This window comes from Ochotona curzoniae, unplaced genomic scaffold (assembly GCF_017591425.1).
Source record: "Ochotona curzoniae isolate NIBS_2020 unplaced genomic scaffold, NIBS_Ocur_1.0 scaffold_2587, whole genome shotgun sequence".
Lineage (NCBI taxonomy): Eukaryota > Metazoa > Chordata > Mammalia > Lagomorpha > Ochotonidae > Ochotona > Ochotona curzoniae.
In genome coordinates, this window is record NW_024467096.1 from 9,054,309 (window position 1) to 9,079,840 (window position 25,532).

General features: G+C 46.0%; 1 protein-coding gene across 1 annotated transcript in view; it reads left to right on the top strand.

The window, feature by feature from the left end:
* Window positions 1-23,758, top strand: part of MB21D2 (Mab-21 domain containing 2) — a 108,052-nt gene extending 84,294 nt beyond the window's left edge. The window contains exon 2 of the mRNA XM_041002817.1: window positions 21,516-23,758. Within this exon, the coding sequence (XP_040858751.1) occupies window positions 21,516-22,780 (1,265 nt within the window). The 3' untranslated portion in view covers window positions 22,781-23,758. The remainder of the gene's footprint in view (window positions 1-21,515) is intronic.
* The last annotated feature ends 1,774 nt before the right edge of the window (window positions 23,759-25,532 follow it).

Genomic DNA, 25,532 nt, shown 5'->3' on the forward strand with positions numbered 1-25,532 from the left:
GCAGATCTTTTGTAAGCACTGATTTATTTTTGTGCCGAAGGCCAGCCTCAGGCGGAATTGGAGAATAGGCAGTTTTGTGTGATGCAGCGATTTTCAGTCCCTCTTCTTGCTTTTAAAACTGCAGGACTCTCGCTTAAGTAGGAGCGCATGGGGAAGTCAAGTATGTAACACCGATGAAAGTGATGATGGGAGTGAGGCAGGAGGCCAGGTATGCTCATGTGGCTTGGAAACTCTCCTCTCCACCCTCCACTCAGTACTGGGCTCCATGGGAGGCCCAGCCCTCGGCACAGCATTCGGAAGCCCGAGGTTGGGGTTCACGCTGTCCTGTGTGTTCATTACCACAGGCAGATCCTTTCATCATCAAGCCTGACTTAGAAATTGAGAGTAAAGCATCAGACTGAATAGTAAGGGAGGTAATATACAATATACTAGGCTGTAGCAGGCGATTCCCACGCCCCTTTGAGCCCTTCTCCCTTTCTGGCCCTGCCCCTCCCCACCCCATGCCTTCTCCCTAATCAGAAGCCCAGGGACCTCCGGCACTCGTGCTCTTCAGACATGCTCGGGTCTCCAGGAAAACCAGGAGTCACTGAGACATTGCTGTGGAGCTCAGGTCTGTCTGTTTCCCCAAGAGTCTCCGTCAGCAGTTCTGGATTCTCGTGACGAGCTCAGCCTGCACCTCGCTGACAATCAGCTGAGGGGTGGCCTGAACAACTGCCATTGGAGGGTTACCAGAAAGGCTCAGTGGATTCTTTTCTCAGCTTAATGCAGAGAAAAAAGATCCTGGAACTGGTTGCAGACAGAGAAGTTTTACTTGCAAAGTGACCAGGTGAGAGGGGAAAGAAGAGGGAAGGGAAAAACACTCCCCAGAGGGAGCCAGGAGGTTTGAGGAAGTTTCTTAGGATTTTAAGCACTCCCTGACCCCTCCTTGTTAGGCAGAACCCTACAGGTAAAAGGTTCTGCATCGGTGGGCTCTTAGCCAGTTCATGGCTGGGCGATTCTCATGCCACCCATTTGGAGGTGTGGTCAAAATTTCAGCAGGCTTGGATCGTCTCAATCATTTTGAACATTTTGAAAGACTTTGTAATCCTTTATTTCTTTTTTTAAATTTTTTTAAAGATTTATTTTTTTATTACTTTTTTAGTGGAAAGGCAGATATACAGAGAGGAGAGACAGAGAGGAAGATCTTCTGTCCGATGATTCACTCCCCAAGTGAGCGCAACGGCCAATGCTATGCGGATCCGAAGCCAGGAGCCTCTTCTGGGTCTCCCACGCGGGTGCAGGGTCCCAAAGCTTTGGGCTGTCCTCGACTGCTTTCCCGGGCCACAGGCAGGGAGCTGGATGGGAAGTGGGGCTGCTGGGATAGAACCAGCGCCCATATGGGATTCCGGGCATGCAAGGCGAGGACCTTAACCACTGCGCACCGCGCCGTGCCCTGTAATCCATTATTTCTTAAGACCAGCAATCCAGTTTCTCTCCCTGGTTGAAGTCTAAGCGTTTCTGTCACAATGTAGTATGTACATTACTTAAAGTCCTCCAATGCTGCAAATTTGTGTTATATAAACAATATTCCTTGAGGATAAAATAGGACTATGAATATCTCCCTCAAGACCCATCTGACTTTGTAACCAGAATATTATTAAATATAATTAATAAGACTGAAAGCATGATAGCCATAGCCTAAACTTTACCTTTAAGGAACACTTCAAGGTGGCTTGGTAAAATGGGCTACAGGGAAAGTATTAAGTTACTGAATTTTGAAGCCAAGGATCAAATGCTCTAAAATCATAGAAAATGAAAAGCCAGAGCCAAGCCTTTGTATCACAGCCTGCAAGGCAGTCTGAGCCAGGAGGAACACAAGCGTCACACCCTCTGTGGGCTGCTGCTTTCTGTTCTCTGAGTGTTTAGTTTCGCTGCTGTTCCCTGATTGTACAAAATATTAACATATTCTGGGAAAACCCAACACTACTTTTATTGTGTTGACATATTTCTGCTATTTGCCAACTAGTCCAAGTCAGAGTGACACTTGCTATAGTGGGACAGACTGCTTATGGATCACAGCACATCAACCCTAGCACAGAAATGCAGGTCCGCAGGGCTAAGGTGTTATGTGGGGAGCGTGGGCACCAGTAGCTGTAATGTAAGACCCAGATATAGTTTGGGCACTATCAGATGGATCAGTGGGCTGCACAGGACAAAAGAAAAAGTCCTAGATATCTTTGTGGAGAGATCAGAGTTGGAGGAGGTTGAAGGGGAAGGATTTCAGTAGGGTGAGGATGGCCGGCAAGAATAGAGGGAGAGAGGAGCCGCACAGCACAGGTCCTATTTGTGGTGTGGGACTAGTGTATTTTGAGGATCTATTTTGGGGCAGGAGTCAATGAGAAACATGGAAGCAGGCAAGCACAGGCAGAGGGAGGCTGGCCCTAGAGTGCAGGAGGCTGTGGTTACCGGGGAGTTACCACCAAAGGATATGGGGCAGGCGAATGATGTGCTTGGAGCCCATCCTTCCAGCGTCTCCTTTTGGCAGGTGATAGTGATGGGAAGTAGAGTCCAATCGTGAAGGGTTGCACTTGTCCCTGCACAAGATGGTGCTGAATGGTGACAGTGACACAGTGGCAGTGGTGTATGTGAAGACACCATCCATGGCATTTTGGAGATAGAATTTCAAGCATCTACCAGCTCAGTGCATGGCATAGGACTCCCGTGGTATGTACGGATAACAAAGGGATTGTTTTTAACACTGAGAGACAAGGTGCAACTTGGGTTTGGATGTTTGAAAAGCTGACGCAGTGACTATACCACAGCTGGTCTCTCCTGACAAGTGGGCTAAGCTTGGGCTCCGCATCATACTGCTGGTTGGCCCATTCAGGCAGATCATCTCCCCGTAGTGGAGAGATCGTATTCCTCATCTCACCCATAAGCCCCAGTCCCTGCTCTGTGCTGGTCATGGGGTCACTGCACTTTTACACGTGGAAGATTATGCCCTTTGTTCAGCTGTTGTGTTCAAGCACCACAAGCCACACCAGAACCTACAACAGCCGCTCACTGACCTTTAGACAACCTACAAAGTGGTGCCTGTTTGGGATTGTTAATCACGAGGATTTGTTTCTGAGTTCTCAAAGTTTTAATTCTTCACTCCTTAAACTCACTTGCCTTTCAGACAGGCATTGCTCATCTTTACAAGAGCGCAAATGGAGGCACCACAGGTACTGAGCGTGTGCCGACATCACGTGGTGAACTGATGGCTCATCAGGACTAGAGTCTGGATTTCCTGTTCTGCTTCCATTGTCTTTCCCACTCTAGGTTAATCCTGTGGCTATGCTGGACGTGGCATTCCGAAAATATGCTTTGGGACCAAATATGCTTCTAGGACCTTCATAGAAATGCAAATAATTGTTTAAATTTTTTTAATTTTTATTTTTAAAATTATTTTCCATGATCCAGTTCTATAGCACAGGGATTTTTCCTCCCCTCCCCAGTGCTTTCCCTCCATAATATTATAGTAATATAGTATTTCTTGATCTCACTAAATCAGAGCAGCTGGGAAGAGCAGTCCAGATCCATGTGTTAAATGATGCATGGCCCAGCACGGTTGCCTGGTGGCTGAAGTTTTTGCCTTGCATGTGCCAGGATCCCATATGGGCAGCAGTTCCTTTGCTGGCTGCTCCACTTCCCATCCGGCTCCCTGCTTGTGGCCTGGGAAAGCAGTGGAGGATGGCCCAAAGCTTTGGGATGCTACACCTATGTGGGAGACCTGGAAGAAGAAGCTCCTGGCTCCTCACTTCGGATCGGCTTAGCTCTGGCTGTTGCAATCATTTGGGGAATGAACCAGCGGAAGGAAGATCTTCCTGTCTCCTCTCTGTAAATCTGCCTTTCCAATACAAAATAAATACATAAATCTTTTTTGAAAAATTTTCCCGATGGGCAGCTGTGGGGTGGACACGGCATCCACTCAGTAGCTAGGGATTCCCTGTGTTGTGCTCAGCCATCAGTCTCTCAGGGAAGATGGTGTGACATTAAACTAACAAGTTAGTCTCTTCCTCCCTGTCTTTCCCCTCCACTACCACCGCACCCCACTTACTACTGGATGCTTTATGTTTTCTGTCCTTTAGGAAGCTGAAAGGATCATCATGAGATCATAAGATTTCATTCATTCTGTGCAGGTTGCATGACCCCGATGCGGCTTGCGCGGCGGAACACTTGCTAACAGAGAGAGGGAGTTGAGCGCAGTCATGTCTGTCTGTTGCATGCGGACCCACGTGGCTGTGGGCCTTCCTACAGACTCACATGTCTCACAAGAGAAAACCAGTAATACTAACTGGCCCAGAAAAGTGCCATGTTATTTATTTACTTTTAAGATTTATGTACTTATTTGAGAGGCAGAGCTATAGAGAGAAAAGAAATCTTTGCAGCCACTGGCTTACTCCCCAGATAACCTCAACAGCCAAGGCTGGGCCAGAGCCAGCAGCCCAGCACTCCTTCTGGGTCTCTGACATGTGTGGCAGGGGTTTTAGCACTTGGGGCATTTTCTGCTGCTTTCCCAGGTACATCAGCAAAGAGCAGGAGTTGGAGCAGCGAGGACTTGAACTGGTGCTGCAGGTGACAGCTGAACTCGTAGTACCCCAACACTGGCCCTCAGAATACCATTTTCAGGAGAATCCTTTTTCTCAGCATTTGTAAAATTCCAGAAACTGACCTGGGAGCTTTATGCAATGAACTGTTTTAGTCATGTCTTACTCCAGCCATGCCATAGAGGGGATATTAGCTCTCTTTTTCAACGTGAAGAAAATTAAATCTTCAGCATTTGAAGTAACTTGGGTAGATCTTGTGGCACTGCTTTCAAATGCCCACGTTAAAGTGCCTGGGGTGGAGTCCCACCTCCACTTCCGATTCCAGCTTCCCGCTCACGTGTCTGGAAGCAGCATCCTGGGTCCCTGCTGCCCACAGGGGCGACTCAGGTGGCTTTCCAGACTGCCACCTTTGGCTTGGCCCAGCTCCCACTCTTGAAGCCATTGGGAAGTAAACCATTGTCTTTGTCTCTAGCTCCTTCGCTCCCCACCTCCGTCTCTGTCTCTCTGCCTTCCCAATAGATAAGGAATCTTTTTGAAAGTCAGTTAACTGACCCCAGTGTCACACAGCATTCAAGCTTGTCTGTGTCATACCTTGTCTTTGTGTGGCATCACCACCCTTTCTCGGAGCATCTGTTCACCGCTCTGCCTGGTTTTAAACTGATGCTGTAGAGGTTTATCGATGGAGATATGTACAATTATGATAGGAGTGCTACAAACAACATGTGGGCGTTTGGCTGGGCCAACAAGAAGCTGTGTGTTCTGGCTCATTTTGAAGGCATATTACTGACATCAGGCATGAATTTAAAAAATGTTTATACAACCAACAGCCCTTTATCCTTTCTTGTGCTGGAGCCAGTAAAACTCTTAAGGAAAGTTTAGGAAGACCTGACCTCTAGTGGGAAGACTGGGAACTTCAGCTGGCTGGAGAATTCGTCCTCAGCCCATTTCCTCCCTCCCTTTTTAGGTGGACGCGACTTTTTTTCTCCAAAAGCCATTCCCATAACAGCACTTGCTTCCGTGCACAAACTGGAATTTTTATGGTGACCTTAAATGTGAGATTCTGCATTACAGCGTCAAGCCACACCTGTGTTTGGGTATCTTCCTGCCCTTTCTCAAGTACACGTCATCTTTGGAAAGAAGACTTATTCTCTGTTGTTTGTTTGTGTTTGTTTCCCCATGTTTTACACCCCCATCTAAGTGGATTTTTTAGCAGGGACACAGTTTATATATAAGGGTTGTTTGTAATCTATTGTGTCTAGATTCACCTGTGTGACCATGGATAGCTTTGGAAATTATAGACCTCGATTCAGACTATTCATACCGTGTGATCTTGGGTTTCAGGAGCTGAGCTGTAATTGTGCCCAGCCCTACACGTCCACTGCCCGACTGCCCTACACCTGATACTGGCCCACATATGTGTTCCCTCACACTATAAGGTCAGTTTCCAGTACAGATTCTCAGCTAGTGTTAGAATCGCTTTGTGTCAAAGAGCAAAGAGAGGACAGAAATGAATCCCTGTCTTCTGGGTGCAGGGAGGCGAGGGCTAGGAAGATAACCAGGGACAATGCATCAGTGCCTTTCAAAGCCAGGTGAGTGCCTGGGAGGCGAGAGGCGTGAGTGAATCCCTGAATTAGAGGGAACAAGAGGTGCTAGATGCTCCCAGAATCTCAGCCATTATTTTGCCAAAGCTGAGTGCTTCCCGACTGACCGAAAGGCCAGTCTGGCTCAGCCCTGCGGGACGATGGGCAGCTTGGGGGTAGTGAACGCCTCCCTCCAGCCCAGCAGCCCCGTCTCCCTGGATGGCCTGCAGTACTTTGATCTGCTCTGAAATGGAGGAAGGGAGCAAGTTGGCAGTCTCCAGTTTTACAGGAGCACGGATGCTGAGATTCACCTTGGAGACGGCACTTCAGTTCTGGAGTGAGAGGCAGGTGCCTGTGGTCTACTGATCCTTTGGTTTGAAATCTCCAGGAGGAGTGGAGAGAGCGCTGGACTAAGAATCAGGGGCCGTGGCTTCTCCTCCTGGCACCTACAGCAGGTGCAGAGCTGGGCCGCCATTGCCTTCCCAGTCCTCAGCCACCAGGTCTGCCCCCCCACTGTCGGGCTGAACAACTCTGGAGGTCATGTCTGGCAGCAGTAATCTACCCCTTAACTTCATTCCCTAAAGGTCAGGAACCACAGAGTTGGCAGCTGATTCAGGCACCATCCTTCCACATCATGTAATTAAAAAAAAAAAAAAAAAGCAATACCCTAAAGTTTGAGTTCTCCCCTGAAGAGACATCTCTGTGATTGGTAAGTGGAGAGCACTTTGCATGCCCTGACAGCTGCTGCCTAGGCAGCTGGCTGAGGGCAGAAAGCAGGAACAGGAAGCCCCTCAGAGCCCCCGTGCAGTGCCCCCCGTGCAGCTGCCTGGGCCTGTCTCTGGCTTTGCCCCGTCTTCCCCTTCCATATTGATCAGGCGTGCAGTTAAAAACCCTGCAGCCCTTGGCCCCCTTCCAGATGGTCTCCCCGGGCTTTTCAACTGCGAGTCTCAGCCGCCACCGAGCACGGTTTTTAAAGCTTCTCTTCTTTTGATGTGAGCATTTTCAAGCTCGCGCAATAAAGTGCTTTTTTACACAGATACTGGAAGTAATTATCAGGTAGGCCACTGTGTCTCAGAGGTGCTTTCTGCGCTTTATTAGTCTGTCAGGCTTCAGTACTTTTTTCATGTCTGTTTTCCTTGAAAAACTTATTTGATCACTTTGTCTTAAATCTGAACTTTTGAATGAAGCATTATAGCTTTATAAAATCATTATTTTTTGTAATAGTGAACTTTTTTTTTTTTTTTTTTTGGTTTTAGGTCTTTGTTTATTTGGAAAACAGAGCTAGAAGAAAGGAGTCAAAGACATTTTTCCATCAACTGGTTTGTCTCCCAGATTGCCACAATGGCCGGGGCCGAGCCAGGCTGCAGCCAAACGCTGGGAGCTTTTTCCAGGTCTCTGACTTGGACCATCCTCTGCTGCTCTCCCAGACACATTGCCAGGGAGTTGGATTGGAAATGGAGTAGGCAGATCTTGAACTGGAGCCCGTGTGGATGCCCGTACGGCAGCAGGAAGCTTAGTGTGTTTACGCTACAATACTGGCTCTGGAATCACTATTATTTCTTTTTTCTTTGTTTTAAAGCAGGTTTTCAGGCCTGTGTTGTGGCAATGCAGATTATGCCACTGTATGTAACACTGTCATTGCAGTTTGTGTCCTGGCTACCCTGGCTCTGATCCAGCTAAAGGGCCTGGGATAACAGCAGAAGCTTCATGTCGCAGGTGCTCCAGTTTCCATCTGACTCCCTGCTTGTGTTCTGGGAACGCAATAGAGGATGGTGCAAAGCCGGGGGACCCTGCACCCATGTGAGAGACCATGTGGGAACTTCTGGCTCTTGGTCTCAGATCAGCTCAGCTCCAGCCATTGAAGCCACTTGGGGAGTGAATCAGTGGATGGAAGAGCTTTCTCTCTGTCTCCTTCTCTCTGTATATCTGCCTTTCCAAACAAAACCATAATCTCAAAAAAGAGTTATTCCCATTTTCTTAATGTTAGAATCTTCTTACTCTTTGTAGCCAAAATAAAGCAGTTTCAGATAAAGTGTGATGCTAACCTCATAGTCAAGGACTATTTATTTCCTTTGCCATCTTTCACCTCCATTCCTAGACATAAAACTTTCATCTTCCCTTTTTTCATCTCACTTTTGGCAGTGTGAACTGAACCCCTTGGCCTTGCAGCAAGGTGCTCGGTGTCCCATGGGGATCAGTTGTCAGTTTTGCTGCCTGCCCTAACAAGGCCGCTTTCCTTCAGCTCGTCAAAATTTATAAGGGATCTTCTCTGAACCAGCAGGTGAAGTTATGAATCAGTGGGTGATATCTGGGGGGAAATAGGCCCAATGTGATGCTTTGAAGTATCTTGCATAGTCTTAGCCTTGCATTAAGCTTCTGTTTCCCCAGGATTTTCATTTTAGGATTTTATGACTTTGGAGTCCTGCAAGAAATTCTTAGTAAATGAGTAGAGTGTGGGTGCCCTCTCCTGGCAGCTACTGGGAATTGCACAGTAAAAAAGTGATTTATACAATTCTGTTCATCTAAGAAAAACTATAATTAAAATATTTTCTTAAAATATCAAATATTAGACCTTGGTCTGAGATCACACTGTTATTATATAGAAATTTCCCCCCTCATGGCATTCCTAAAATTTTTGGCTGAAAATTGGTGCTTTGGAAAATGTCCTGAGTCTAAATCACTCCCTGAGAACAAGAGCAGGTGGCGCCATGGAGTTAGGGTATAGTTCATGAGCAGCTGCTTCTCAGGCTCCTGGCTTTTCCTTCCTCTCTCTTTGAGGTTGCCACACAATTTCCTCATTTGCAAACATGAAAGCTCTGGAGTTTGTCTGCTGTATCAAAATACCCTGACATCGGATGGTTGGCGTAGGTGCTATGCGGAGGAAAATATGGACAGAGGTCGTTGAGTTTCTTGCAGCTTAAAGGAACAGAGCACACCAATCCCAAGCAGAGACTGAAAGAGAACTATCGTTATGGTCTTTCATTTGAGGCTTGCATGTGACCAAGGCAGGTCCATGTAGACCTAGCTCTGCTTGGCATTCAGGTCCTGGAGTAAGCTGGGTGGCTGGACTGTCCACTATTTTGTGTTTTTCCCTGGGCTGGTCCTTCTCATTGTTCATTTGATAATTTCAGAGAAAAATGGTCGTATCTGGGGGATCAATTAATTTTCGCCTCTCCCGAACTGTGCAGGAGCAGAGAAGATTTTTAAATGCTTCTTGGGAAATGAGGATTGGATTTTCAACAAAGCATTAAATGAATAGGCAGGTTGCTAACTGCAAATGAGCAGAAAGCAAGCTTGCTGGGCTCAGAAGGCTGGCGGACTTGTTTGGAGAATTGCAGTCAGATGCCTGTGCTGTGAGATGTGTAATGATTCAGTTGCAGATTGTGGGAAAGAAGTCATTCATTATCATTGACTTCCACTTGTGTTCCGAGGACAGCTGGACACACGAGGTGATGTAATTTGATCGAGAACCATTAGAGTTGAGGCTGTCTCTGTTGCACACGTGTGCTTATGCACACACACACACAACTGCCTTGGTGTGGCAGTCCGTTGGGCATTGGGAGGTGAGGGGGCAGAGCAGCTGAGAATGAGAGAGGAGTAAAGCTGATAAAGGTTCAATGTGATGATGAGCAAACAGGTGAGTGTGAGACTCCGTGGGAAGTGCGTGCAACCCATAATAGAATAGTTTGGCGTCTGTGGCAGCTGTGCCATGTCTTCCTGGATGCTGGTCTCCAGTGGTGTTAGTTCTCTGGCATTAAACTGCCTGGATTGGCTGGATCAGAACCTGCTGTCCAGGCAAAGAGTGGCCAGTCACTGGCTGTTGAGAAAGGGTGACACCAATCACAGCAGGTGGACTTGGAGACCGGCTGGAAGCAGAGGTAGGTCATCCAGTGCCGCTCAGACACACCACAGGCGTCTGTTCACGTGTACTGGGAAGCTGTTAAAATAAAAAGTCTGTACTAATATGGAATATTAGTTTTGCTTATAGACCTCAGAATGGTGATTACACTATTTAAAAGGTTATTTTTTAAAAGATGTATCTATTTATTTATTTGGAAAGTCATATATACAGAGAGGAGGAGATACAAAGAGAAAAATCTTCTGTCTGCTGATTCAATCCCCAAGTGGCTGTAATGGCCAGAACTGAGCAGATCCGAAGCCAAGAGCCAGGAGTTCCCACATGGTCTCCCACGTGGGTGCAGGGTCCCAAGGCTTTGGGCTGTCCTCGACTGCCTTCCCAGGCCACAAGCAGGGGGCTGGATGGGAAGCAGAACAGCCGGGATTAGAATCAACACCCAAATGGGATCCTGGCGCAGGCAAGGCGAAGACTTTACCCCCTAGGCTACTGTGATGGGCCTTAAAAGGTTATTATAAACTTATGTTTATGAGTGAAATTATCCAGTGTTTGGAATGTACTTTAAAATGTGGCCCAAACCAAAACCCCAAACCTGGAAACATCAAAACCTAGAATGGCAAATGTAACTGCTGAAGCTTGGTGTTGGGACACAATGGGCTCTGACACTGTTGGCCATTCTGTTACGTATGTTTAAAAATTTCCAAACTACACTCATTTGAAGACTACATCTTTAACTACCCAGTGGCAGTGTTGAAACCCTGTTGAGGAGCTTCTTTCACGTCGAGCGGGAGGAGCCAGTAGCAGGTCTGAGTGTGCTGTGGCTGACAGCCACATCAAGGAGCTCATGGGTAGCTGCTATTTCTTGGTTGTGTTTTCTTCAGCGATCAGCCATAGGATTCTTCATATTTCTTTCCCTCGGGTCTCTGCGTGCCTGTGTTTTGTACAGAGGAACAATGTGATGTTGGTGAGTAATGCTGTGTCTATGAGAGATGGATGTTCTCCAATGAGAGCATCTGGATTTGTGGCTGGTGCGTTTCCTTTGGTAATTGTGTTCCCAGTTCCCCTCCACCTTGTGAAATTCAGGGAACATGGCCTTGAAATGAGGGGCTCTGCTCTTGGGTTGAAACAAGCAGATTTGGTGCCAGAGGGGCGGAGGGGAGACGGGAGGTGTGAAACAATTCCTAGGATACCGCTGGGACACTCGGGATATTCTTTGAGAATTCTCCGGTTTTTGTGGACAACACCGTCACATACTCGTTCACAGACGTACATGTCACGGCACCACATAGCCTTTCTTTTTAAGATTACTCATATGATCCTGACCTGTTGTCATCCCATCGCCAAGGGATGGCAAACAAATAATTTTTAAAGAAGATTTGAGAGAGTTACAGGAGAAGCAGAGAGAGAAGGAATGTGTTGCCATCCAAACACATTGACTCTCCAAATGACCACAGTAGCCATGGCTGAACCAAGCCAAAACCCAGAGCCACGAATCTCATCCAAGTCCACCTGATGTGCACAGGGACCAAGGGCTTGGGTCCGTTAGCAGAGAGCCGGGTCGGGCTTGGGTCTGTTAGCAGGGAGCCGGGTCAGTAATAGAGCTGCCAGGAATCCACCTGGCATGCGTATGGAATTCCAGTGTTGCGGGTGGCACTTCACCCAGCATGGTACAGTGCTAGCACTGAAAACCCCTAGTTACTGTTTGAAATGTCAGTTTACTCCAAAATAAAACATTTAATTTTTGGAGTGAGAGATAAGCATATACTTCTTGTTTACTGTATTGCTGAAGTTGCAATCTTAAAGGGCTAAAGATACTAAATTGTTCATTCTTAGAGGAGAGCCCTTAAAAAAAAAAAAGATCTGTTTATTTATTTGAAAGGCAGTGTTACAGAAAGAGGAAGGGAAAAAAATTCCCATTTGCTGGTTCGTTCTCTAAATGGCCACAATGCCAGAGCTGGGGGAGTGTGGAACTAGGAGCCAGGAGCCTCTTTTGGGTCTACCATGTAGATGCAGTGGCCCAAGTACTGGCGTCATCCTTTGCTGCTTTCCCAGGTGCATTAGAGGGAGCTGGACTGAAAGTAGATCAGACAGGACTTGAACCAGTGCTCTGAGGGATGCTCATTCCGCAAACGCAGGCTTTTCTTGCAAGGGCACATTGCCAGCTCCACTAGAGGCCATTTGATGTCGAAAAACAACATGGAAGAGTGAAAGGAGTGTGGACTTGCTGGAATTAGATCACTATGTATAATATACTTTAGTGTTAGTACCTTAAGCTCTCTTTTTGTGCAATGGAAGTGTTACCTACCTGAGAATGCCGAGAGGACTGAAGGGGATGATGTAGATAAAACCAGTTGCCCAGTACTTGCTGCACCAATGAACATCACCGCCCTTCTCAGAGAACCCTGGACAATAGGTTTGCATACCTCGGGAACATTGTGTATAAACGCAGCCCGTCTCCTGCCATTGCTGGTATCGGTGCTAGTACTACGCTCTCTTTAGACTGGGTGGAACAGGCTGGAGGGTGGCAGCATTTGGGCTGCAGAGTACAAAGGACACGTGAGCCCATAGCGGTATCCAGTGTTTCAGTACAGGGCTTGCCACTGTCACCGGGGCTCATGCGGGCTGGTCAGCATCTGTGTGAAGATTGTCTACTAGTAGGCTCTCATAACCCGCAACCACCTTGGGAGACATCTATACTCATGGCCCATCATACTTTAGTACTTTTGGCCTTCATCTCTGCTGGAGATATTGACTGATCATCTCCTGGGACAGGAAGTGTGCTGCCTCCATGAGCAGTGTTAGTAGAGAATTCCATCGACAGAGCCGCTTTCCATCTGCAACATTAGACCAAATATTTCTCTTCCTTCTCCTTAGTTAAGTGATGTAAGACAAAGTTCATTTCTTCCTTAAGATAAGCAGTCAAATATATGGAGGTGAATCTTGTTGAATTTTCTAGTCTCCAGGCTACTCTGCCCTCGTCTGTGTTTGGACCTTTATGTATTTCCCACAGAGTTGTTACTGAGCACCCATCCAGGTGAGGGGCAGCCTTGGTGCCCCCACTGCCTAAGGCACTGCTGCGTTGGTCTCCCTTCATCTAACAAAGATAATGTGCCTTTCATATGCTGGATGCTTTGCATAGGTAATTTATTTACTTAAATTTTCAAATCAACTCTGTGAAATAGGCTTTTGATGTTGTTCTCCATCTGCAGGTAGTGGTAAAAGGAAAGAACGTGCGGGGAATATGAACTAAATGTTAAATGTTTTGATAAGTCATATCAAACCCGAAAGGCAGTTTTGTTTATTTTTTGATTTTTCTCTTATTGGTTTATTTTCAATAAACAAGAAATTGGAAGCTCAGAACGTTAAATTACATACTAGGCTCACGTAAATATTAGATGGAAAACCCAGGACCCAACACAAGCCTGTCTGAGTCTAGTGCTGCTGCACACTTCTCAGTGTCAAAACGGGGAAAGATCAAGAAAGACTTCTCATGGGGGCATCTTAGGAATCATTCCTATTCCTTTTGTACTGCAAAAGGTAATCTATTGGCATACATGAATTAATCATGTTTCTAAAGGGTTAAATTGAATTATGCATGGATAGCTCAGAAATTATGCAAAATAAATCTACTTGACTTATAAAGCACGTTGTGCTTACTGTGAATATTGATGATCACCTGGGAAGTTAATGAAAAGCAGGGATGCTCCACTGGTGGCGTCTGCGTTTCTTATTTCTCATGGTCTCTTTACCTGGGAACATTAATTGTGTTGATATGGTAGGTAGATGTTGTGCATACATTTTTATTGTGATTGTTAGATCAGGCTCTTCGGCCCTGTGATGAATGTACTGTTTATTATCCAAGGTCACACTGCAACTTTGACCAGCAGAAGCACAAAGCTGGCAGGTTGTCCTGAGGCCTCTGCCACCTCCCTTCTAAGTTATTCTGTGTTTGTGTCAAATCAAGTCACAGGCGAACAGTGTGCGTGTGCCACTCGGACCTTCGCAGCAGGGGCGAGGATACGCCGATGCTGTTCATCCCTAACTGGGACTGTGCGACCTTAGCAAGTTATTTCTCCTCCCTGCAGCTCAGTCTCTTTCACCTCTGATGTAGGATGAAAGACTTCTAGGTGTGGAGGAGAAAGTGATAAAGGCTGTTTCTCAGAATGCCACTGTAGGCTTGAGAAGTGCATTTTCTTCTCTGAAGAACAAGTCATAGTGCTTTAGTGGGAGGCCTGTAGATTATGACAAACAAAAGACATAACTCTCAGGAATGAATCAGAATCACAGAGGATTTTGTCAATATCGCCTCACCTGCACCCTTCCTCCCATTAAGAATGACCACCATGGCAAGACACTGTCATGTGAGTTGGAGCAAAAAGTGTTTCATATGAAACAGTGAATATGACTGAGACACAGATAGCCAACCTTTTTGTATTCATAGTTAAGAATATAGTGAAAAAATATAATTTTGTAGATTTAATTATAGGCATAGAAGTTTTACCTTTTCTATGGCTGCTTCTTTTAGCATATGTTTGTTATGGATTTGTTTTTCCTTCAGGAACTATGTACATATACTACTTTCACTTACCTACTCAGTACTTGTCATACTATTTTTTTTAAGTGAACACTTTAAAAAATATTATTCAGCAGTTAAGCAGTCAGAATCTCTAGATATTGCCCACCAATGCATATACAAAGGCTCTGGGATTTCTCCTTCCCCCAATCCCCTCCCCCTAGTGATATACTTCCTATTGTTACAGTAATATCGTCCTTCATAAATAGTCACATGTCCATCATTCTGCTATTTTACTGTGTCTTTACATTGTAGGTAGGGACAATGGCAGAGAGTCCATTATTACACTGTTTACTTGAGCTGTTGCGTAGTTACTGGCAGGCACTTGTGGAGCTAGGAAACAACCCCAAAATTCAAGATTATGTTCCCTTTGCTGATATTAAAAACATAGTATCGAGTGACTGAGCCATAGGGGATAGTGGTTTGAATTCACTGCAATGTGACAAACAGTTTTATTCACTAGAACATAAGGGAGTCAGGGGCAGAGTTCCAACTTTCACTTGTTATTCTAAAGATAATTCAGCAAGCAACCAAGGAGGGGAAGCAGAATTTCTTGCTTAAACTTGAGGCCCTAGGCACTATATGAAAAAATAACCTGAAGGACTTTTTAAGTAGAGGCAGAGAGAAGAAGAAGAAAATCCCTTTGCAATGGCCACAGTTGGGCTTGTCCAAATCTAGGAGCTGGAGCGCAGTCTGAGTTCCCACATGGGTCACAGGAACCCAGGTACTCAAGCTGCTGCCACAGCCTCCCAGGATCTATATTAGCAGGGAGCTGGAACTTGGAGTAGAGCTAAGACATGATCCCTGATGTTCTAGTATGGGATGGAGACATCCTGAATCCAAACAGCTGTTCCAACTTTAGAATTTTTAAGAACAAAGGTGTGCCGGTGCTTCCTTACAAAGTGAAGACCCATCCAGGGCAATGAGTTTTCTGCCTTTGCTTTTCACCATGGCTACAGGCTTAGTGGAGTGTGTGCATCTTCTTGCAGCAACAGTTAAGCAGAATCTCCACATCTTGCCACACATACAGACATGAAGAACCTCGGCTCGTTTCAGCAATGCCCTGGATGAGACTGAGCCCCACGGCTGAAGAGCACAGTTAGCGTTGGCCCCTCCTCCGTCTTTCTCCCGCCCAGCCTTGGGCTGTGTTTTAGTTGCATGACAACCCATCTGCCATGACAGCTGATGTCAACTCATTTTCACTTAAACTTAACCCAGCGAAGTTTTTGAGGACATGTGGCTTGTGTAGTGCTGGAAAAGGCTGCAGTTTGTGTCACCACACCCTGTGTGAAGCTGCAGATTGGTGGGCTCTGCAAGGCCAAGTGGAGTAGTGTCCTTAGGGACTTTGTTTCTCATTTCTGGGCACTCAGTGTTTCTCTGCTGTGCTCTCTCTGCCCCTCGCATTCTTTCTCAACTTCTGTAATATTGAATTCTATAATATTCTGTAATATTGAATGTCTTACTGATGTTTAAAAAAAGAATACAATATCTTGCCAAATTTGTAAAAAAAGGAAATAGTGCTACATAAAAAAACTATGTTGTGCTTAATATGGCTTGGAAAATCGGATTTCAAAGACTGAGAGACAACACATCTTTATGAAGGAGTGTGAATGTGAGCTGTTACTGTTTCGGCCCCTTCACTGTTAGAACAAAGAGCTGTATGTAGCCTGGGTGGCTTAAAGCCAGCAAGAACTGAGTCCTGGCAGGATTCAGGCCAGGTAACCCAGGCACCATTGGCTCCTAGGCAAAGCCCTCCAGCCTCCTGGCAGCAGGCTTTGAGGGATTATGGTGTGGGCTTACAGGGATTCTGGGGAATGGCACAGGTGAGGGCATGCATGGAACTGAGAGCTCATCTCCAGGTAGGGAATGACTTCCGAGGGACTTGCATGACAAAGCTACTGTTCCTGCAGATCTGAGCCTCCTCAGTGGCTTAGATGGAGCAGAGAATGGCATACCCAGATGCACACAGAAAATGTGATGGTCCTCTGGGAACTGCAGAGGACATACACTACCATAGCAGAGGGTGAGGAGATGTGTGGGAGGGAGGAATGGTGAGGGAGTGTGATACAGGTGAGGAATGACTACTGAGGGACTTCCACCAACAAAGCTAGTGTATGTGCTGGTAAGCAAGGGAGCTGAGACCAAGTGGTTTGGAGTGGGGCAATGTGAGAGCATTTAAGGGTCAGACCAAAGAAATAGCCCACGTGAGACACCTGAGCTGTGGTAGTTAGCATCAAGCACTACCAAATACCACTCACTGGTACACACTAAAGCTAGGGCTGGGTGCCTACCTGGCAGGGCTAGATCACAGTACCTGCCAGTGAGAGAATGGGTAATGTTAGGCTGGGCCAGGACATTAACTAATGCATGAAAGAATCAGGTCTGTGGCAGAATTTGTGGGAATGTGTGTGGGTCCAACCTTTGGGATTACACTTTCTGCTGGTTTGTTTAAGAGCTGGGGGTGGTGATGGGCTGAGCTGGACATGACCATGGAACCCTACGACACTAATAGATACTGGGGTTGGGTACATGCCAGGCTGATTCAGACATACTCAAGAAAAGGGGTGTGGGTTGGACAGGCCACAACATCCACCAGCTCATATGTAAGTCAGGACAGAGGGGACAGACTATGCCGGGTCAGGGCCCAGCATCCACTGGTATGACCCGAGTCATAGGAGATCTGGGTCTGGAAGTGGGCCTGGTGAGGGAACTTGAAAAACTCCCCTGGTGGCCATAGCTCCCACTGGTGAGCATGTGATTCAGGCCTGTGAGTTGGTCAGGCCAGGCAGGAAACCTCCACCTATTGACAAATGTATGGGTTGGTTCTGGGAGGGGGCGGGCCAAGCAGTGCCATGCTAGCCTTCACTGACTAGCACACACAGGAGCCAGACTGGAGGGTGGGTCATGCCAGGCTAGGCTATCACAACTACCAGTTTGCAAGAGTCAGGGATGGGAGTAGACTGAGTAGGGCTAAGCTGCAGCACCCACCAGTGAAAGTTGGGACTGGGAGCTGGTTGGGTCAAGCCAGGCTGCAGCATCTGATGGGCAAAGATGAAGATGGGGAATGGGCTATGCTGAGCTGGGTCAGAGCAACCACTGGTATGTGCAGGAGTTGTGGCTGGGAAGCTAAGAGGACACACAAGTAGGTTGTGTTACCACTGGTAAGCGCAAGGGCCAGAATGAGGGTAGCACTCTGGGCTGGACATGTGTGCTATTTCCTTCGGTATGGGTATAGACTGGGTCTGCAACATGCCAGACTGGGCTGGACTCCAGCATCTACTGGTTCTCGTCAGTCAGGATTGGTGTAAAATAGTCTCAGTTCCTGCTGAAGCATGTGAGAGCTGTGTCTGGGCATGGACTAGGTATGGCTGGGCTGTAGTACCAAACAGTGAGAACTGGAATGAATGTGGGCCAGGCTGTCAGGGCCATTATTCCTGCCAGGACAGGAGGTGGAGTAAGTCAGTCTGGGCCAAGGACCTACCAGTGTGCATGAGATCTGCCACTAGGAGGAGACCTGATAGAGGAGCTTGGGGAAATCCTTTGTCAGGACACAGTCCCTGCAGATGAGCCAAGAACCAAGGCAAGGGGCATCCCAGACCAGGCTGGGTCTCAGTATCCACTGACATACAAGTGGGTCAGGTTTTGGGAGTAGGCCAGGCTGGACCAGTTCATAATACCCACTGACAGATCTGAGAACCAGGATGGGGAGCAGGACAGGAGAGGTCAAGCCACAGCACCAGCCAGTGCACATTAGGGCCAGGACTGAGGGCTAGCTGGATCAGGTTGAATGGCAGCTCCCACCAGTGCAAGCTAGAACTGAGGGCAGACCAGACCAGCAAATGCCAAGGTGAGATGGGCTGTGCCAGACTGTGCTGTAGCACCCACCAGCACATGTGAGATCTAGGGAGGAGAGGGTCACTGCAAGCTTGGTAGGGGAGCTTTAGGGGCAGACCAAGCCATGCATGGCTACAATACCTGTTGGCCTACATGTGGACTGGGTTAGGGGGAGAACCAGGCTCGGCGAACTGATTGTATCCACTGGTGCAGTCGTGAGCCAGAGTAAAGCCAGGCTGGTCGGGCTTTGCTACTGCATTAGCTGGTAAGTGCTAGGACTTGCAACAAGTCCTGTTGAGCTAGACTGCAGAACCTCCCGGAGAGTGCAAGATCCGAGACAGGGAGTGGGTCCAATAGGAAAACTGTAGGCTCCTCTATGATGGGCTGCAACTCCCACTGGTGAGCATGAGAACTGGGACTGGATGTGGGCATGATTAGATAAGTGGTGGTACCTACTGGCATGAGTGTGGAATGGAGGGTGCGGTCGATTCAGTGGAATTAGGCTTCAGCTCCTAGTGATTTCTACAAGAGCTAAATTTGATATGGGACAGACTGGACCAGTTCAGTGCAAATGCTGGCAGGCATAGGAATCAGGGTTGTGGGCCTGCCCAGTGGGGGTTATTGGGAGTCACTGAGTGGACTGTAGCTCCCGATGGTGTACATGAGGGCCAAGTGTGTGGTGGGCAGTGTTGGTCTGAGCTGCAGAACCCGTTGGTTTGCATAAGAGGCAGAGCAGGAGATAGATCTTACCTAGCAATTACATCTACCAATGTGTGTGTAGGCTGATGTGGGTGACAGATTGAACTGGACCCCACACTGGTGAGCGCAATGGCAGGTATACACAAGAATCAGGTCTGGGATAACCTCAGAGGAGATTCTTTGTGGGTCCCCCCAGTTAAACCGCTGGATTCAGAACTCCAACAATGGGGAGAGTGGTAGGACCTGTGATCTGACATGGAGAGCATGTGTCAGAACTGGGCCTCCTTAGGCTTAGACTGAGTAGTGAATGGCATACCCAGATGCATGTGGAGGATATAGCAGTCCATCAGAGCCTGCAGAGGACATCTGGTACCACAGCAGGGGAAGGAGGGCAGAACAAATTGATCAACTACTCCAGCCAAGCATTGACAGCGAATAACTGGGTGAATGGAGACTCTAAGGTGGAATATGTCAGCCAGTTCACCTTGGAAGAATTTCTTCATCCTTTGACCGGTAAGATCCACAGCATGTCAGAACTATCAAAACCTCTCGAGTAGAACCCTCAGAACATGCTTCACATTGGGGATCCTGTGATGACGTCTTGTGGCCATTCCCTACCCCGGGTACTGAGGCTGTTGGGAGGCCTAGTGTGGCTTCTACCCTTTTCTCCTCCCTTCCCCCCAGATACAGGAAGAAGAAAAAAAAATAGGGAAGCAATGGTCTCACCCAGTTTCCTCTAGTCCTTGATCCTTCCCACCCTAATCAACTATATAAACATCATCAAAAATAAAATTAAAACACACCCACAAAAAACAATCATGATAGCAAAGCACCTATATTTGGTTTGTTTATTTGCTTTGGAATTAGGCTGTGAGCAACAAGTTGTATTGGGTTAAGGTAATTGTAATAAATGATGGAATATTGATTTGTGATAGCTCTTTGAGAGAAAGCTGTGAAATAAATTGCAAAAACCTTTGCTAATTATCAGATAATGAAGCACAAAGAAGATGTCATAAAAAAATCAAAGGAAAATGTACGTTTTCATGGAATAAAGTCTAGCCTTTATTTAAGCACTTATGGTAATTTCATCAGTTAGTGTCATCTACTCACTAATTGCTTGCATATGTTCCTCCCTCCTTTAGTTAAACCTCTGTGTGTCTACTGTGCGCGGACCTTATCACTGCTTAGTTCATATTTAAGTCTGGATTCTCCACAATGGACTCAAAATCCTTTTAAAAAAATCAGCCCCATCAATATTACCACCAGTCTCATCAGAAATGCAAGCAATTAGAGAAAATGCCTCGCTCATGGTATAGGAAGTAGGTTTTCTAAACTTTACTTTTCTCTGGAAATCGTCAGTTTCATTCTTGCCAGTGATATGCAAAGCCAGGCTCATTTTGCTCATTCATTAAGAAAATGCTTGCCACAGACCCAGGTCTGAATAAATGTGGTCCCACGATCCTCCTGTAAAGTAGAAGTGTGTTGTAGAAACAAAGACAGGAGTGCTCTTCCTGAATACAGCTGTGTTTTAGGACAGGGCAGCGGGCTAGGCTGGGGTAGACTTCCCGCTTTGCCTCACAGACTGCTAGAAAGGTTGTCTTTTTAAGGCCTCCCAGATTGAGATTTAGTAAAATGAATCATTTCCTTCCACAAATGAGATCTGTGCTGAAGTGAAAAGGGTTTTCAATTTTGCCTGCTGGTGCATGTCAGGGTGATGGGTGCGCAGACTCATAGCACAGGTTGCTACCACTATTTTGATTTGGACCGTGACCTCCGCAGTGCTCTTCTCCATGGCATTTGCACCACAGGTGCCTGTGTTGGAAAAGTGGGGGAAAAAATCACGTGTCCATACTGTTATAAAGGAAATGACTTTTAACTATTGAGAATGAGTGCAGCCTTCGCAGAGAACTGCTGGGGTAGAGAAAAGTAGGGAGAGAGCCTGGTGGATGGTAGGTATTGCTTTGGCCAGAAACAAAAGGGACCTGTCCTGACAAAATGGCAATAGAGATGGAGAACTGAGATGGATGTGACAAGCATGGCAGAGGATATGGAGGTGAGATCTGGTAGAAGAAGTGAAGCATTCTGAGCCAGAGAGATGAGAGTACCATGAATGAATGGAATGGGGGGAAGAGGATTCCTGATTTGTGACTGAAGTGATAATGCATATTGTTGTGAGAGGGGGAAAAAAATCTGTCTTAACCCTTAGCATTTGCAAAAGTGCATATTTTAGTGCTTGCAAGAAACAACCAAGCTCTGGTCATTGAATCTATGTGGCAGGCTGAGATCTGGCTCGGGACTGATGATGAATTTCAGGTCTCTGTCAGAAGGTCAGAACATCTTGTCTGAAAGTAGCAGACTCTTGGGTTTGTGCTTCTTGGACTACTGTATTCTCTTTTGTTTTCTAGGAATGGTGCAAAAGCTGGACCAAAAACTTCCCGTGGCAAATGAGTACCTGTTACTCTCTGGAGGAGTCAGGGAAGGCGTGGTGGATCTGGACTTAGATGAGCTCAATGTGTATGCCCGGGGGACTGACTATGATATGGACTTCACCCTTCTGGTACCGGCCCTCAAACTGCATGACCGCAACCAGCCCGTGACACTTGACATGCGCCACTCAGCCTTATGCCACTCCTGGCTGAGCCTCCGGCTCTTTGACGAGGGCACGATCAGCAAATGGAAAGACTGCTGTACCATTGTGGACCACATCAACGGTGCCACCAACTACTTCTTCTCCCCTACCAAAGTGGCTGACTGGTTCTATGACTCCATCAGCATCGTCCTATCTGAGATACAGAGAAAACCCCAGAGGGGGATGCCAAAGGTGGAAAAGGTAGAAAAGAATGGGACTATCATCTCCATTATTCTGGGTGTAGGCAGCAGTCGCATGTTGTACGATATCGTCCCTGTGGTGTCTTTCAAAGGCTGGCCCGCAGTGGCCCAGAGCTGGCTCATGGAGAACCACTTTTGGGATGGGAAGATTACCGAGGAGGAGGTCATCAGTGGGTTTTACCTGGTGCCTGCTTGCTCCTACAAGGGCAAGAAGGATAACGAATGGCGGCTCTCCTTTGCCAGGAGTGAGGTGCAGTTGAAGAAGTGCATCTCCAGCAGTCTCATGCAGGCCTACCAGGCCTGCAAAGCCATCATCATTAAACTCCTGTCCCGCCCGAAGGCAATCAGTCCCTACCACCTACGCAGCATGATGCTCTGGGCTTGCGACAGACTTCCGGCCAATTACTTGGCTCAAGAGGACTATGCAGCCCACTTCCTGCTGGGCCTCATTGATGACCTGCAACACTGCCTGGTCAACAAGATGTGCCCCAATTATTTCATCCCTCAGTGCAACATGCTGGAGCACCTTTCGGAGGAGACCGTCATGCTCCACGCGCGGAAGCTGTCCTCTGTGCGCTCAGACCCGGCCGAGCACTTGCGCACCGCCATCGAGCACGTGAAGGCTGCCAACCGGCTGACCCTGGAGCTGCAGAGGCGCGGTAGCACCACCAGCATCCCCTCCCCACAGTCTGATGGAGGGGACCCCAATCAGCCTGATGATCGTTTAGCCAAAAAACTGCAGCAACTGGTGACTGAGAACCCGGGAAAATCCATCTCTGTGTTTATTAACCCTGATGATGTCACAAGGCCTCATTTCAGAATTGATGATAAATTTTTCTGAGTGCTTTGCTGATTTTTTTTTTCTTGGTTCCAAAAGTCTCATAATGTGTAGTGTGGATTGTGATGCTATCTTTCCGTTTTTTACATATCCAGCCTAGATTGGATTTGTTAAGAACAAATTTAAGTTTCCTGGTTCTGCAGGATGGTGCAGGCTCTGAAACAGTATATTACTATTTCACAATCTGCCTCTGATTTTGTTGTTTACGTTTTGTCATCATCGTTACCTAGTGTATTGTTTTGTTTTTGGAGAACTTGAGCCATAGATGAGAATGCCCATGAATCCTTTTGCTTTTTTGTTTTATACTTTGTGCAAATTTGCTACTGGGTATGAGGAACCTTTTTTTTTTTTTTTCCCAGACACCAAGGATTCTATCGTTGCTATTATTTTGTGTTTGTTTTTGAAATAAGCTTTTTTCCTTCTGGGTATTTGAGAATATGCGCCTGGGAACTACCTGGCATGTTAACTGGACTTACTTCTCTTCACCAGTGGCCAGAATAGTCTGCCCATGTCCACCAAACTTTGTAAGCATTGAAAGTGATAGTGCTGCCATTGAATGTAATTGTCCTCAAACCGGAGAACATGGATGGCTTGGAGGGTGTTCCTGAAAGCTTTCCAAACAGAATTAAGGTTTCCAAATGTTAGTTTTAGTGTGTGTGTGACTATTTGAAGCCTTATTTAAATCCTATTAAAGAACATACCATTATAATTGTTATTTGCACTATTGACGTCTTTGCCACTGTCAGAGTTGCAACGTGTGTTTAAGTTAACATCGACTCCTTAAATGTTATTTTTCCACTTAGCCCATTTCTGTTCATCAGTAGAATGATTAACTTTGCGTTTGTTTAGTTCTTTGATTGTGGGGTCCTGTTTTGCTCTCTTTGATATTCCTGGTTCCTATCTCACGGAGAACAATTTTTAAAGCTTTATAACTATTAATTGACTCCATAGAAAGCTGGAGAAAACATATACTTGATAAAGTACATGTATTTATATTTATTTCTTTTGGGGTTATAGAAATAAACTTTTTTAAAAAAACAAAGTCTCTTTACTTCTGAGAATTTTGAGGAAGAATTTATAATCCCCAAATAAAGATATGACATCTGTTCCAAAGCAGATTTGACTACAGAGCGCAGGAACCAGGATGTATCTGTGGGGAGTGACCTTGGTGCACAGGGCTCCACCTGTGAGTGAAGCTATTTGCCAGGTTTTGGCACTCCAAGGAACTGGCTTTCTCTTTTGGTGTGGACTCATGGCCAATATGTGTTTAAAGGGGCGGGGGCCTGGTCACCGGTCAAATGATACCTGTGATGTTTACTAATGAGAAACTCGAACAACATTTTGGGTTTGATCTGGAATTGTCCAGATACAAATGTTGAACTTTATCCAGTTGAAATCAGGCATATGCGGTTTTGGGTTTTTGCATGGGATTTGATGTAATGCTTATAAATGAAAACAAAGTCATTCAACCATCTTAAGTCAAATGCAAAAATAATAATAAAAGAGAAACATACTGGCCTTGGAATTTTGTTGTTTATTTGTAATTTGGAAATTATTTTTTCTTACAGTTCCTATAATTTTCAGTAAATACAGTCGAAGTCCTTCAGTCCAGATGTTGGTGTTGTTCAGGTTTTATTCTTTTGTTCCCTGTAATTTTCCTTATTTCCTATGTAATCTATTATCCTGCTTAGGAAATATTTTATCCCTGCTCCAGACACGCAACCTGATTGGAAAAGCCATTTCTTCACCACAAACACTAATAAGGGGTGTTAAGTGTTGTGAGTGCCTCCATTCAGGGACTCACACAGCATTTTAGCTTCAAACCCTGGAGCCGAAGTAAGCATTTTCTCAGGATATGCCAGAGGAAGCATTTGGCTTGTACTGCTCCTGACAACTGTGGTAACACCATCATAACCAGAGGCTGCCTCGTGCACAGCTAACATTGCATGATGCAACAGAGAGATAGGAAATAAGTCTGAGGCCTCTTCTCCCAGTGGAGCTTCTAGTAACTTTATCCACTTTGAGTTGATTCAATTCATCAGATTATTTAAAGTGGTATGTCTAACTATAAACTGTTGCCATTGATGTATATCTTTTCTTTCTAGGATTAGATGTTAGAGTTTCCCGTATGTTTTATCTAAGAGCTTGCTTCTACTATATGATTGAATTATTTCCAAAGACTATCATAGCATCTGTAACTATGAACCTATTCACATCTTAAAACATACTATACTTTAAATCATTGTGTTCAAGTTGGTGGTTTAAAATTAGTATAAAATCATTGATATCATAAGTATATTCAGACAGATGTTGCTTTAAAGCCAACTATAGGCTGTCCTGTGCTCTGAATTGGTGTTTCAGATGTGATGATAGCTTTTCAGATGTGATGATAACATTTGTAATTATTTCAGACAAATTTTCATTATGGGTATAAAAAGAACTGAACTTCAGTGATCCTCTTGACACATTTTTTCCCGTTTGTTACTTTTAGTCCTATTGAAGAACACTTAAAAATTCATGGTTAAACTTCTTCAAAAAAAGCCACAGACTACTGGGTGACAGTAATTTTAAAACTTCACTTTTTTTAATACCTGGAATTTGCCATCAATACCATAACCTAGGAAGCTATTAGGTCAGACATTGGGGATGGCTGGAAATGAGATGTTGTGTGGTGCTTCTTCTTTGCAGAGCTTCAGGCACATCTTGCAATTACTAAGCAGCCCATCTCTCAGGTGTTTCCTGCCTAGCAGGTCCA